This window comes from Antedon mediterranea, chromosome 5, assembly GCF_964355755.1.
Source record: "Antedon mediterranea chromosome 5, ecAntMedi1.1, whole genome shotgun sequence".
NCBI lineage: Eukaryota > Metazoa > Echinodermata > Crinoidea > Comatulida > Antedonidae > Antedon > Antedon mediterranea.
Window position 1 is genome coordinate 11,760,456 of NC_092674.1, and position 16,840 is coordinate 11,777,295.

General features: G+C 32.6%; 2 protein-coding genes across 2 annotated transcripts in view; both read right to left on the minus strand.

Annotated features, from left to right (window-relative positions):
* Window positions 1-2,046: 2,046 nt before the first annotated feature.
* LOC140049686 (alpha-N-acetyl-neuraminyl-2,3-beta-galactosyl-1,3-N-acetyl-galactosaminide alpha-2,6-sialyltransferase-like) lies at window positions 2,047-5,030 on the minus strand. The gene is made up of 5 exons (XM_072094637.1): window positions 5,019-5,030; window positions 4,656-4,883; window positions 4,497-4,594; window positions 3,764-3,871; window positions 2,047-3,031 (listed from the first exon to the last, which is right to left on the minus strand). Exons 1-5 carry the CDS (start codon window positions 5,028-5,030, stop codon window positions 2,488-2,490), a joined length of 990 nt encoding a protein of 329 aa, XP_071950738.1. The 3' UTR covers window positions 2,047-2,487.
* A 66-nt stretch (window positions 5,031-5,096) lies between these two features.
* LOC140050543 (galactosylceramide sulfotransferase-like) overlaps window positions 5,097-16,840 on the minus strand; it is a 46,898-nt gene continuing 35,154 nt past the window's right edge. The window contains exons 3-4 of the transcript XR_011845402.1: window positions 9,683-9,760; window positions 5,097-5,728 (exon numbers count right to left, since the gene is read on the minus strand). The gene's annotated coding sequence lies outside the window, so the exon portion shown is untranslated. The remainder of the gene's footprint in view (window positions 5,729-9,682; window positions 9,761-16,840) is intronic.

Consider the following 16,840-nt stretch of genomic DNA (forward strand, 5'->3'; position numbering starts at 1 on the left):
GCAAACCAAAAATTTATTTGAGCGAGCAGTTCCTGAAATTGAAAAGCAAACCGGGACAAAAGTATGAAGAAAAAGTGTAATAGATTTTCATTTAGATCCACATGCACATATTATAGGCCAGACTTTTAACCATACGTATGCCCTACAGTATAGTTATTGTAGAATTGTGAAATATCGTCTGATTTAAGTGTATTTCGTTTATTCTCAAAATACGAAACTCCTAATATATTCTAATTTCCGAAGGAAATATTCTTTGAGTCAATTTTATTACTTTACTAGTGGTATAGATTTGTTTTCATTCAGAGACAACAGAATGTACAAAATAATAATAATATCTTTGCGCTGTACACAAACACGATCAAGTGATGCATTAGTCCCATACTATACTTTGTTCTACAGATTGGGATTTCTAACACGAAGTAAATTCCTACATTCGTATTCCAGGCAATGCCTGCCTTTAATTATAATTATATTTAGGCCACAGGCACATAGATTCACAAATATATTACAGTACATACCGGTACGTGGATTCACTTATTCAACGATACAAAATAAATGCTTTGAGAGATTAACGTAAGCACATTAATTTGTTAGTAACTTTGAAAAATAGGGATTGCGCTAATATTAAGGACTCAGTAAGGTTTTGTCTTATAAGTCAGACAAACAAGACAAATATTTACATTACAATAGTGAATAGATATACTCACATATGTATTTTGAATTCTTCTACAATACACCGGCGCCATTGCAAAGTTACGTAAAGACTGTAGAAACAAACAATGGATATTTACAAAAATAGTGATAACTCATCAACAAAATAAACGAATATATACCTTGATATATGTAGTTCTTTGAGAGTAAACCAGTTATGTAAATAAAACTTACGTTTGCAAGACAGTTTCGTCTAGCTGTCAGCTTGACTTCCTCAGTTGCTATGCGTTATGACGTGGATTTATCTCCTTTCCATCTACTGGATGTTTTTGGTGTATAGGGGACCAGTTGTCGTCAGTAGCTGATCATAAATATGAGATAGTTGGTGCGCGCCTTCGTCTCTATTCATCTTTTTATTTTTATTTTGCTTTCTTATACTGATGCTTTCTTTAATTTACATCTATATTATCCCAGTTCGGTATGTGATTATGTTTGATCATAATATGGTCCGTGATCGCTGATTTATGTACAATGGAGGACGAAACTTTCCGCGATGCGCGTGTCTGGATGTTCTGTGTGTTTTCCTCAACATATTTCTTGTGTTCTTTAATTCTGGTTAATTAATTCATTATTAACAATAAACTATTTAGGCTAAATGTTACCTCTAAAATCGAAAATACAGTGGGCTCATTACCTTTATCTTGAGGTCAAGTATACTTGGTGTGTATTAACCATACGGCATAATAAGTTTAATCGTCAGTCGGAACATAGAGATGTGCACCCGATTCTCGTACTGTACTGTGTCTAGAGACAATAAACTGCATGGCTGTTTAGCGTTAAGTGATTATAGTCCCACTATAATATCCCTATGGTCAGAAGCTTATTGACTTTGTGTAGTCATGCCTTTCAAATAATTTATACGGAGGCCTGTTAGTGCCATATTCGACTACACATTCTTCATACTATAATATTTTGTTAACTGTTTCACAAGTGCCATATTCAGTTATTTTTTTCAAATTATGGGGCTATAGTTAAACATTGACTCTACATCAAATTTAAGTAATTAAATTATCACATCTGACTGAGTACAGTAAGACAATGTTTGTACTGTAGTATAGTCATTACTGTAGGTCCATGAATAGTTATTGTGTAAATAACACGCAGACTGAGTAATTACATTTATAGATTTGGCATTTTCCCAAAAAAATTCAAAAAATAATATAAATTGATCTGTCCCTGCACTAATTACAATATAAAACGAAACAAATAGTTTAAAAAGCTTTATTCAAATACTAGAGTATAATAAATAGTGCATAGAAAACGATAATGTGAATAAGAAAGACAGATTGATAATGTTATTTCTTCTTTCGTATCAACCTGTTTATAAATAGGGACAGTAGTAACACAATTAAATTAAATTTTATTATAGGACCTACTACTAAAATATACTTGTTTCCCCAATCTCGAAAGGCTGTTCCAAACTTAAAAGCTCCAGTGTACTGTCCATGTGGCTCGTGTTAACCCAGTTCATCTGGGGGTTACGCTAGTGTATTGGTCCATCTCAGCCCATGTCGTTGTGGACAGCAGACGAACGAGCGCCGTTTGATGGAAACAAATTCGTCTTGTGGAAAATCGACTTTAGGGGAGAAGAAAGTTGTTGTTCACAAGTCGCAGGTTATTCACTCAACAATCGTTGCATTAAATCAAATAACATGCTAAAAACACGTAGTCTTGTTTGCCTCGATATGTTCTCATTTGCCAATACAGATACCATTATTATTAAACATGGACATTCTATTATGAAGTTCAGGCGTAAATACATAGCTAAATTCTAAATTAAGTATTTCTTATATTACCCTTTCTCGTCAGTCTTTTTTTTTTACGTTTTTTCTTTAATTTATTATTTACCGAAACATTATGCTGCTGTTTAGATAATAAGATATTGCTTTGTAAATTATTACTTTGTTTATATTCATTCAAAGCAGGCCAATGTTCAAGACTTAAATTTTCTTCGGTAATATTGCTTAACGGCTTATGTCCTTTAACTCTAGTTTTATTCCTTTTACCTTGTTTTTTTAATATTTGACGATTTACACCATGTTGATCTGTTACCTTTTTCCGATGTTGACTTAACTCTTTTCTTTTGGAGTTAAACTTGTCCAAAAACGGAGTATGTAAAGTTCCATTTTCCTTCTTAACTTTCTTTGGCCACACAGGATGTCTAAAAGTAATGTTTTTGTAGGTTGACCACCGACGAAAAATTGCCTTCTCAGTGATGAAGAGATGGCCACCCCGTTGTTTATTTTCACTCTTATTATAATAGGTACATTCTGATATTGTCTTATCGTAATAGTGATATGGGACCCGAGTATTCGTAGAACTATAAGATATCAAAATAAATAATAATGATTATTATTAACATTGAGTTTCTAAGCGTGTTTTGAAGCGGTGAAGGCAGTTTGGGCAACTGCCGTATCCGTATACGTATATGGGTAAAACGTGTGTACTACGTCACACATTCTATGTAGCTTGACATCATACCGTACGTACATGAAACCGGTTTTTGATGCCTTCGACGTGCGGATTGCACACGTTTATTCATTGAACATTTATTTGTTAAACGTGGCACAGTATGATCACATTTTTACCAGCAACACTTAAACATAAATTATTCAAGAAATTCAGAGTTTTGATTTAAAAATGTTCCAAGAAAACGAAAACAAAAAAATGTTGGCTATGCTTACATTCCTTTAGCCCTGTAACGATACGTAAAATGATTTTGTCCAAATAAAAACAACGCTATAAATTCAAACGTATCTGTATACGTGTTGTGACACTGATAGGTATTCGTATACGTGAGTTTGCCCAAACTCTCTAGCAGTAATATTATTAGGTATGCAGATATCTGTGAATGGATGGAAATAAAATGACCCTATTAGAACTTTCGTCTTCGAAGCAACACAGCTAATATTGGAACGTAATACATCAACACTATTTATTATAGTTCATAATCTTATTGTGTCAACATTGTTTTTTTAATAGTGATTAGAAGTATAATGGACAAGTGTTAAAACACTTCTAGATCATGGACTTATCAGTCTCGGTGTGTTACCTGCAAAAATCTTCATATACCATCCAGTATACAGTCATACTAGGACAGAATTCCATAGCATGCACCATTGTATACCATCCGGTTGTCAACATTGTGCTTACCTCTTTTCTGTTAAATTATAATACATATTATTATCTATAAGATTAATCATTTCGATGGTTGATTGTAAGCAACCTTTGAAATTCAAACGAGATAGGTTTTAGATATTTTTTATAAATAAATAAAGCAGTAACAAGAATTCGTATGGTCGATAATAGATTATTTTACTACACGATTAATTAGAAATAATTTAAAATAAGCCGATACCACAAAACAACAACAACAGGCCTATACCAAGAATGCACTGGTAAGACATTACATAACCTGTTATATTAACCTGCCATTTTAACCCCAATAATAACAATTCCGGTAGTACTGGAAAAATGATTACTAAAATCTACCAAAAATATAAAATTATGACGTGGTCACCATTAGAATTCGATAATAATTATAAGATCTACTGTATATATTAAAACCATTTTTTCCGATTATGAAGCACTAACACGGTCCTGATAACAAAACAAACACACACACCCACACACACAAAACCCAAAATCAAAGGAGGTCTGAGTTACAGGCCAACACTAATTAAATTAGTATTGTTTTTTAGAAGCCTAATATTTAAGTAAACGCACACATATGCTTGTGTTAACTTGTATAACCAGTTTGGTTTTTAAAGAGGTCCTCAGCTAACACTATTCGGTCTGGTAGAGATGAGTATATTGGAACATCTTTGTAAATGTTTCCTAGAAGAAAGGCGTAGCGGTATTCTTCATTGGTTAACTTAGGAACCTGTTTGATTATATTCATCCAACTGATAATAATCATTTCTGTCCGTGTTTTTTTTGTTTACAAGGACCTCTCGTAGCACACTCTTTTTACTTAGACCTTTGTTAAAGTTCCGATGGCCCACGACTCGTATAGTCGTGCGAGTGCCAACATCATGTTCAAAGCCAACCACAGAGGCTAGATTCATTCGTATGACACAGTGGTGTTGATCAATCTCTCTTCCAGCATTTGATCCTAATAAGTGTCCAGAGCTTGCCACAACAGTACAGTCATTGCACGCAAGATGGAGTTTCTTAAAAGAATATTATTTATAATGAATTATTTAAAAAAAGAAAATGCTTTAATGTATTTGTTTTTAATACATTATTTCAGATGAAATAACAAGCGCAGTAGAGCCCCTATTAATAAGACATATTCTGGACCCAACACATTGTCCCATTAATATGGGTTTTTGTGGGAAACATATATACCAAAATAAACAATTTCAGATATTTTTACCACCTGTTAGATTTTTATTAATAATATAAATGTACATAATTATTTTGTATTACATGTTGTTTTTGAGATGAAGTAAATAATTATTTTGATTTGATTTGATTGAATCAACCATTGGCACACTCAAACTTGTCTTTTTCCCCTTAATATGGGTGTCCCCTGAGTAGGGAGTTCACCTTAGCGTTAAAACATGTATTGCCCCTCGTTTCACAAGAAAGTGCCCTTTAAAGGAGTGCCCGCTAAACGGGGATGTCCCAAAAAGGGATTCTACTGTATTTTATTTGCTAACGACATTGATATTTTTATGCAATTAAAATGTGAAATTGTGAATGCTTTTAATTTTCCTTTTCTTTCTTTGTAGGTTCATTTTTATAATCTGTAAAAGATTGATATTGTTACATAAAATGATAATAACTTGTTGGTTGCCAGGCTAACGTATCCAGGAAATAGACCAACGTCGTCATCATCATTCGCCCTGAATGTGATTGGTTGTCTTGATGTTGGATTCTAAACGTCACGTGTTGGTATTGGCGTTGTATTTCTAATTGTTCGTTTGATAGTGGTGTTACCAAATTTGAAGATGAGCACGAAAGTTAACACGGAGGAGTAAATAATTGTCAGCCAGAATGCCTTTGAAATATTCTAGTAGTAAAATAGAGAGACAACTTTATTTACGATTTTGTTTGACCTATAACAACATTACATAACAACTGTCCCTATATTACTAATAGTAGTAGTAATAGGGAGGTTTTGCAATCTTACGAATACAATAACGAAAACGGATACGTCACGCACACGTATTCGTTTTTGTAAGCCAGTAAAAATCTGTTTCGCATGGCAAAGAACTATTGAGGGCGCCGTCCAAAATATGACTGCGGTAAATTTGAGCGAAGCGCAGGTACGTGTTGCTTGGTGCTTGGCTGCCTAGGCCTAGCGTAACATCAAAGCGAGTGAGGACTTTAAAAACTATGAAAATTGACCTGGCATTTTAGTAAATTACTTTCAGTAAAAGTATAATTATATTATAATCATGAATCATTCCTGAATCAAATGCAAAATGTGCAAAATACATCAAAAACTATACTCATTTTGTAGTTACGAATATGACTGGTGATATTCGTCAACACGAATACGCTTAAAGAATATGAAATGGGGATCAGCTCAAAAGTTTCACAAATTTGTGACGTATCCGTTTTCGTTATCGTATTCGTAAGGTTGCGAAACCTCCCTAATAACAACTGGTGGAGATACGTTTTACATAATGGTAACGGTATCGGTAAAAAAGAAAAACATATTTCAGAGTTAAAACGTAAAGCCTACAGTTTTCCATATAATCGCCACGATTTCACAAATTGCTCTATAAGTGTTAGCGTCGCCGACGCCGATTTGCCGCAGACAAAAAAAATCAACAAAGCTGTATGGTAATTAGATACACAATGATATCTATGCATTATATAATAAATCCAATAGTTCGAATGTCGATCATGTAGGCCAAAATTGTAAGTATCTACAACTCATTAGCTCTCATTTATTCTAAAAAGTATTATCCTTGTTTTTTGTTGTTTTACAAATTTTTTCAACATTAGCTCAATATTTTAAATTTGCAGTGAATAGAATTTATTGCATAGGGTATTAAAAAATCACACCGAAATTACACTGAGCTGTTGTATAGCTTTGTAGTTCATAATTATTTTCCATAAGAGATTTCTTTACAGTTCTTTTTTTTTCTTGCAACATGTGAAAATTATAGTTGCATAGGACAACTCCGTCATTATGACTGATAATACTTCTCCCAATGAAGTGGTTCACTACTTGGGGGTCAAAGCAAACATACTTAATTGTATTTTAATGTCAGCATACGTTGTGTGCCAGATAACATTATTTTATTCCACCTTATCATCACTTAAAAGAGTTATCAAATAGACGAATATAACACGAGCTAATAACATAGTACTGTAATTCATATGGAAGTATTTCTAACGCATATTTTTTTTTTCAATGTAAAAGACATTTATTTACGTCCAAAAGACAAAAAAAAAAAAAAAAAAACAGTAATGACAGATTGAGATTGTAGGAAAAATAGACGAAGGCGGGATCCCAAAAAATATGAAAATCTTGATTGCCTTGACAAATTAATAATTGATAATATGAAAAATATAAATAATAAATAAATTAAAAATAATGATATTTAAAAATAAAAACTGTTATACCAGTAGATAAAACTTTAAAAAATAAAGTAAATCTGATGAGCTGCTGATAGGAGGGCATAACGAATAAGATGACGAAATTAATCAATTAATCTAGCTAGTCACGAAACATGAAACAACGACCATATCGAACACAGCGATTTAGTAACGTGACCAAAAGTGGTTTTTAAATTTTCTTGGAGAATGAGTAGTGGGTGGTAGTACAAGAAATTGAAGGGGGTAAATTGTTATACATGATTGGCCCAGAATATCTAATACTATGTTGAAAATAGTTGGTTTTGTGGTTGAAAATATAAATGTTATTTATTTTTTTAATGTCATATTTATGAACGATATTATTCGGAGCGAAGAGGTCGTTAAGATGGCATGGGACAATAGACGGGGTAGCCGAAAAAACAAAAACACCTTTCCGGGAATGTCCGTAAGTTTGTAAAATAAATGGGAGGAATGTGTCAGTGGATGAGCGCCAGTTATAGTCCTGATGGCTTTTTTGTAGAATAGAGAGTTTATTGATGTTTGTTGGGTAAGTGTTGGCCCAGACAAAATTACCATAGCTCATTTAAGAAAGAATGAGAGTTCTATATTGGGTTTTGAGAATACTAATTGGATTCTTGGACACTTTGTTGTCAGTTTCTTGGATATGGGGTGTCAATGGTAACGCCAAGAAATGTAATAGTCTTTACAGAGGGGATTTCATGATTATCAATAAAGATAAAGAAGTGGGGACACATCAATACCTTAATACCTCAGTCAACTGTGGGGTTCCAATGATGTAGCTAAATTTTTTTGATTGAGGTTGAGCTAGTTTGTCAGCAGCAAAGTATTGGGACAAGGGGATAACGTTGGTATTAAAGGTGTAAAAAAGAATATTTTTGATGGCATAACAAGCTGTAGTGTCATCAGCATAAAGGAACATATTTAGAAAGTTTGAGGTACGGTGGACAACATTAATGTAAAGTGTGAACAGCTCAGGAGAGGGCCAAGTAAAGGAGCCCTGGGAGACGTCAACAATTGGAAATAGAGTTCAAATACTTAGTGCATTGGGAGCGAGAAGTGAGATAGCCTTAAAACGTTTAATGCGGGCCCTCGGATTCCATAATGAGAACATTTAAACATTAGAATAATTATTAAGGTCAATGGTGTCAAAAGCCTTGGAAAGATCGACGAAAATTACGATTCCAAATTGATGAATTTTGAATGCATGAATAATATTGCTAGTAAGATTGGTCAGCGCCATGAATGTGTTATGTCCTTTTCTAAAGCCATATTGCCTCTTGAAGAGAATGTTTGTTGATTAATGAAAATGTATCATAAATCTATAATAAAAAAGGCGTTCGAGAATATTGACAGGATGGAAATAGGACCGTAGGGCAATATTTGTAAAGGGTAACGCGCGCCATCTTGAACTTATTTGAAAAACATCTTTGCAGAGGATTTTGATAGCGAAGTTAAGTTTATTACGGTAGGCTTATATTTAATTTCATTGGCAGGAGAAGGGCGGTAAAGAAACTGATTTGAATTGGGTCGAAAGATAATTAAAACACGTCGAATCAATTCAGAAAATAACACTATTATTGCTGTCGACAATTCGTGATTTATTGAATACAAAACAACCTCAAAGTCATTCTTTTAGAGTTATTGTGGTCTATTGGATTTACATTGTGGTTTTGCTTTGGACGTAGAACAAAGACCGAATCGATATGTTTTGAACAGATTTTTGGAAGGACCAATATAACTTACAAAGACACAAGAAACTCTGTCGAACAAGTACACACTTCACATAATTTGAACTTTCCTGTACATAAATGTAAATTTGTAAACTTCTAACTATATTCTTTGTAGACAACATATTATAAAGATTATGACGTTATTTTGAATCTTAAAAGCATATTGTATGACCAATTCATTAACAATAATAATGATAACATTTAATAAGTAGCCTAAATTATATGCAGTTTTTCGAAACTTTTATTTAAACCGACAATCACGATTTATTTCAATTCAATTGCCTAACATTACCCTGCCCTCCTTACTCAATATTTGGTAATACAGAATTTCATATTATATGTATCACATGTGGTGCCTGAATCAACTCCCATAATATTTTCACCAAGCAAAATAAAGTTTAGGTTATGGAATATAATAATTTGAGATACATATTACTATGAGACTAAACAAATCTAGATACAGTACCGATAATCATGTGCACTTCATGTTAACGATCGATTAATGTTGTAATGACCCCAATGCTACCTTGTGGTACGTACGCCTGCGCTAGTATTGCAAACCTAGGATAAATCTACGTGTTTAAACATAACATTGGTACGTATACTTCCTGTAGGCTAGGCCTATTACAGTTCATAAATAACTTAAGTCTTAGTATACTTACGGAATGTAAACGCCCATAGCAACTCATTTAGGGTATTTCGTATTGTGTTAGACGGCGGCAATGCAATGATGCTTCTTGCTTTCGTCGGTAGCATAAAAGGCCATGGAGAAAAAGAATATGGTATTTCTTCAGTCAAGTTATATATTATTATACGTTGAAGAACACAGATCTACTTACGCAATGTTGAATTGAACTTTACGAAGTCATCATTCGTGCTGTGCCGTATCATTATGTAAACAGATAAAGTTATAGATACTAGATGGTACGCTCGCTTCGCTCGCGTACCATCTAGGTCGTTCCCACAGATGGGTCTCGAATACATAATAATTTCAGCGTTAAAAAACTGGAGATTTCAAATGTACGTACCGCAGAATAATACATGTCGTTTACAGCCTACAGGAACGAATAAATAGACACTGTGATTTATGTACTCAACTAAAATTAGCACCATGGGAATTACTTCCGAAAGAGAAACTTGTCACAAAATGAGACCAATTGTTTAAGACAAATTTAAACAAACTTAAATTTGTGTTTTGTATGTAACATTAGGGTTGAGGGATGGAGAAGAGGAGGGATGGGGAAGAGGATGGGTGCAAAGAAGAACAATTTTTAAATATTATTCTTTATCCATTTAGTAACGAAATATTAATTGAACTTATTCAACCTTATGTTCCTAAGCAGTCTCTGAGATCTAGATCTGAGTCTCTTCTTGCCCATATATTTCATCCTTCCACTAAGTTTTATGGAAATCGTTCATTTTCTTCGGCATCCGTTTCTCTATGGAATGCGTTGCCTATTGAAATCCGTCAGTCTACTTCCACCAGTGTCTTCAAATCTCTCCTCAAAACCCACTTTTTAATTTGTAAATTTCTAAATTGTTCTGTCTTTGTAAAGCGCATTGAGGCTTTCAGCATAATGCGATATATCAAGTACCAGTTATTATTATTATTATTGTTTTCATGTTTTACAAATAATATAGGCCTACCACTAAACACAGTCAAACATTGCGATGTAATACTTTGTTGAAACTATCACCGTCCTAGTCGATTGAAATAGTACAGTACATGTAACGATACATCACTACGACGTGTATATGTTTATATAATGTAAAACAATTTGTGAAAACCACCTCTATTCGGAGAAAATCATAAATTCGATTTAATCGTCAATAAATATTAAATTATCTAACTCAACTTAATTAGTAGGCCTAATGGTTTTCAATTGTTTCTTAGAGCCAATTCATACTTAAGTTGGTTCCTACCCTACCCACCAAAGTTGTTCTGCGTTTAGGGCATGTGATGTACCGTAGGCCTATCCTCTACTGGTTTTACAACGCTACTCATGCCAGTGAGGGAAGGGTGATGATGTGGGTGGTTTAACTGCAATAATAAAGATTTATACATAGTATACGGCGAGTGAAAACGCTAGCTCTTTATCCGTTAAAAAAAATGTATATCCAACCTCTGCAGCACAGATTGAAAAAAAAAATGGATCGAATTTCTGTTATGAGTATACAGTACTTGCCTTTACGACGCCTGAGGGAATAGACACTTGTGGAACAGAGATGGGAATATTCCATTCATCGCAAATCAATACATTTGTAAAAACGTACGACGTTTATATATTTTTAAATTATTAATTAATACAAACGTTGAGAAGCAACTGTCAGTAATAACGTTTATTTATTTGTATATTATATGTTTATAATCTAACAGTAGGGCCTACCCACACTCACAGTAATAAAGTTTATTTGTATATTTGTTTATATCATATCTAACAGTACCAAGACTCACAGTAAGAAATTTGCGATTCAAATAGCGATCAAAAGTGGTTAATACCTTAACAGTATTGTACAGCATTGCAATACTATTTATGTTTATTCTCCAAGGGGGCCCATGGTTAAACCAAATAATTTGGAATGTTCCATTCATCACAAATCGATACATTTGTAAAAACGTATATTACATGTATCAAAATAGCATTTTTTAAAGAAAATCGGCCTGTCTTCAACATTATGATGCTGTACTCGAACTGTTCAACCGGTTTTCAGCTATTAAAAACAATTATCGTAGGAGGAGATAGGAAAATGCGAAGTGTCCTCGTTTTATTGTGTGCGGGTATTCTTCTAATTGGACATCCATTAGACAGTGTATACCACGATCGGAAAACACCCCTATTTGGGGCAAATCGTTGAACCTAAATTCGTTTTAATCGTCAATAACTAATTATCGAATTCAATTTAATTAGTAAACAGGGTTACATCAGGTGGTTAAAATCAGTACCGAAAGTACGAACCAACTTTACATACCATCGAGTAAACATTCTAGAAATAACGCGTGATTTACCGAATTTTGCCCTTACGTAAATTTATATATAGATACAGTTTATATAAAACAAACATATTTAAGCCAGTATTAAACTACAATATGTATTCTGTGTTGTTACGCCTGTTATTAGATCAAGCTATTACATTCAATTAAATATAAAGCAGAAAATAGTTATCCTTTTTTGATTTTCGTCGAATAGATCGAAGCGGAAGTGCTTCGGTCATGGTCCGCAAATTATATGATACGCCTTGTGTGCCAAAATGTTTTTACTGCTTTTAGTTGAATCCCCGCGTGTACAGTTAAAACCAATAGATTGTGCTGCAGTGCAGATTGTCTGTACAGTAATGTGGGCTGTCTGCTTGGGGGTCTGTCTATCAAGGTACAACATTTCAACGAAGCCAATTTAATATTTTCATTCTGTTTTAATATCTGTAGAATGCGTTGTCATTTATTCTGAAGCTTATACTGTAGGGCTATATACCGTAATCAGGCGGTATTATTAAGGCTAGCTCACGTACAGCAGAATTCACGTAGAATTATGTGGTGTTGTTGCTTGATTGTAAATTGCCCAGATTCTTCATTAGAAAAGAACTGATCAATTTGAATTGAATTAAGGTTAATTCTAGAACTGATATAAGGAGTCTTTAGAACAGATATTAAGATGTCCTCTATAAACGGAGTCCTCACAAACTCATATAAGAGGTCCTCTTGTAAAATCAGGTTCTCGTCGAATTTATTTTAGATAAGTAACTATATTATCATGGATTTCGTACCCCCCATTCCATCGATAGCTTTTTTTTTCTCTTTTGTGGCGCAAACACCACTTTTATCCACATTAATAATATTATTATCTCATATCATTACATAAAATCATATTACTTAACACATTTGTTAATTCCCAATGTCGTTACAATTCATTAGTAACATTTTTACATTTATGAATTCCGTATTGCCTCCTATTTTCATTAATGTTCTTCGTTTTAAAATATTTTACACATAAAGAATATGTGAGATTTTCAATTGTTTGTTTTAATTTTACAACCCGGATTATACAATGTATTTATACAAGATAAAACGAATTAAATCAGATCAGCACCACCTGTAACTCGTATCACAGTGAATTCTTTTCTGATAATCGAGCAAATTAGAATTTATATTAACATAATAGTATTTCTTAAAGCTACCCATTTTTCTATACTTGTTTCTTTATTTTTATATCTTTTACATTCAATGTTAAGCTTATTGCTTTCCCTTTGAATGAATTCCATAAAGATTTACCCACTGGCTTATTTAATGCTGATTTATTCTATAAATAGTGAAGGCTGCAAATGTGTAAATATAGGCCTAATCTACTATTCCATCGATATAGCTAATTAAATTACTGTATGTCAATAAATAAAAAATATTAACTTACAGTAGCATCCCATTCTCATCACCCCACAAAGTATAAAAGTGCATGCATGTTCCATATTATGTACGACGTATGAATTGATGGAACGAACAATCGAGATGAAAATAACGCATGCAATCTCCATTGCAAAATTAGGTTCCATTTAAGTATAAATTCTAATATTCCCGACCTCAAAATAATTAGTGTTATAACTTCCTAGAATTTCGTCCACCCCTCCGAACATGTTTTCAACATCGTATGAACAAACAAGGTGACCGACTTCATTGCAAAATTAGGTTCCATTGCATTATTGCGAATTTAAGGTTGTTTCCGACTTCGAAGTAATACTTACTTAGAATTTCGCTCACCACCCCATTCCCATCCAAACTTGTTTCCCACATCGTAATATGAACAAACGAGATGACGACTTTATTGCAAAATTACGTTCAATTATTTGCGTATTCACGTTGTGTTCCAAACCTTAAAATAACTGTATCATGTATTTAGCTTGCTTAGAATTTCGCTCACCACATTCCCATCCAAACTGTTTCTCACATCGATATGAACAAATGAGATGACAACTTCATTGCACAATTATGATCCATTATTGCGAATTTATGTTCAAATGTTTCCGACATCAAGGTAAAAAGTACCAGCTGAATAAAATATCTAACATATTGCAAAATTAGTCTCTATATTATTGGGAATGTTTCCGACATCAAATATTGTTCAAACTTGATGAAAATGCTGAACTAATTAGGTACCATTATTTATTTATTGTGATATGCATGTTCAACTGTTACATTCTATTACGGTACGTGACATGAAAAGATTGATAACAAAAGAGAACAAGGCAATATCTCATCTTTTAACATTTAGATAATGGAACCAAATTTTGCAATAAAGACTTTATTGCAAAATTTGGTTCCATTATCTAAATGTTTCCGACCTTATGAGTTATTGTTTTGATAAAACAATTTGATGAATTTCCCCTCGACTACCTTTAGGCCTACCATCCATTATTTATTTATTATAGGTCACACACACATGTGTAACAAATGAGATGATGAAATTATAACGAATATCCAACTAACAATTTGCGACTTAGGTTCGCCATAGTATTGCAAATTTATGTTTTAATGTTTCAGACATCAAAGGAAATATAGTGTTATACTGTAGGTATAATAAGTGACAAAAATGTGATCATGTAACTAATATTTTTAAAGAACTTATAAATAAAAAACATAGGCCTAAATAACATTGGTCATATACATTTAAAAAAACGGAATTGATTAAATAGTAAGCAATGTTAAACAAAAAAATATATATAATAATCAGTAAAATAACAGGATACATTCATATTCAACAAATAATCATTTTAATTTGAAAACATAAACATAGAAATTCATAAAACCGAACAAAATAATAACGGGAATCATGTACCGACGAAAGGAACGTCAAATCAAAATATTACTAGAAAATAATGCAGCAATAGCGTCCCATAACTCAAACACTAAACGCTTTAGCGCCAAAGGCAAATTGTCCCAGACCATGTCCGCATAACATGCAGACGTGACTTCAGACACTTTCCTTTGGCGCTAAAACGAGTAGTCTTCTTTTCCAGCTGCTTAGAAAGGGGTCGGTAGGCTTCCCATCATGCATTTCAAGTTTTCTAGATTTTTCGATGAACAGTGCCTTTCGTTTTTTACACTAAAATAGTAAATTTTCGTCGTATGTTTCAGTTATAATGGTTTAATTTCATACAATGAGTAAAGGTTATTAGGTTAGAAATACTCCGGTTAATAATTTTCAGTTTGTGTTTATTTGGAAATAAGTAATATCAATATTTATAACACGATTAGCTCGCCAGAAACGTGCTGCCAAATTAAGTGACCTAGCCTTGTGCGATACAGGCCATGCGAACCTCATTTGGCAATGTCACTTCATTTGGCGTTACAGGGCTAACAATATTAAACATAACATTCCATTAAAACGTATAGTTTTTAACTCCCGAACCTCCCAACACTCCTGAAAAAGGAAATCTCGATAGAGCCTATAAACATTTATAATTTCTACTACTCTTGATAGAGAACAGAAAACATACAAATAGTGATCTGTAAGATGTTTATAATCAATGCGTTGTTTAATAATTGAAATGAGTTGGCGCCACAATGCCCGCCTTGGTAATATATTATATAATTATATATTATATAATATTTATAGATTTCTTTTAATAGCGCCCTCCTAGTTTAATATTGTTTTGTATAGCGCCCTCTTTAGTTTGGATAAGCTTTCATACAAAACCTCCCGATATTTTATTTTCCGATTTGGTCTGTTACGTTTAAATGTTGGTAAAACGTTTGTTTAAATTGTCCATGTGCAAGCAATCGTCCCATTTAACAATTACCGGGGGTTACCTTGGTAAAATGTACTTGAACTAAACAAAGATTAATGCATGAAAAAAGAAAGTAAAATAAAAGTAAAGTTTAATTAAGTTAGATTGGTATACACATAATTGTGCTATTGCTAAATAATATTTCGAAATAAAAATTAGATGTATAGAATTAAGATACACCTTGAGAAATGTTAAGCTATTAATTTTATGATATGTTTAAAAAAAAATAAAAAAAGGTGATTAATGAAGTAATAATACACCTGAAGAGTAAGCAATGAATTTAAAAAAATTATAATTAAAAAAATAAAATAAATACTAATAAAAAGTGTAGAGACAGATTTTTGAAACAAAAAATATATAAAATTGTTATTATTATTAAGTAATGTTGTAAGATTATAAAATATAAATAAAGAAAATTTAGTTTTTGAGTTTTAGTTAGATGCTAGTAGCATACTAGCCGAATTTTATATATTATAAGGGAATTTTACAATTTTAATGCTGTTTTCTTCCTCAATATTTTATCTATTGTGTCAGGTATACACTACACAGCACACTGCAATTAAAAAAACAAACTTCAAAATATTTCTTCACATTGAGTTTTAATAATACAAAAATCCAATTCTTTCCTTAATAGTAACTATACATAGATTTAATTAAGATTTTAAATAATAATGTACACCAAGAATGATTTGTCGACTTCCCACATGTCTGAAATCTAAGCATATTATTGCTAACCCCCTATCACAGTCTAATACTATTTGTCTCGATTCCACTGCGTATTACCAGGTAAGAGTGAAATATCTTCCTTGGTAGGCCGATTACACAGTTAGCAAATAATATAAATATTATGAAGTATTATAGTCCAAGCTATTTTTTAAACGTTTAACAACTAAACTTGTTTTTAATTAATTAATTAATTGTTATTAATTGTTTAAAAGTCTCAAATAATAAGTAGGCACAATATTATTATTTTCAATGGCTAAATTGTTACAAAGTAATAATGATACAAATAAAACGAAAGTATTTTTACAAACTTGAGCCTGATG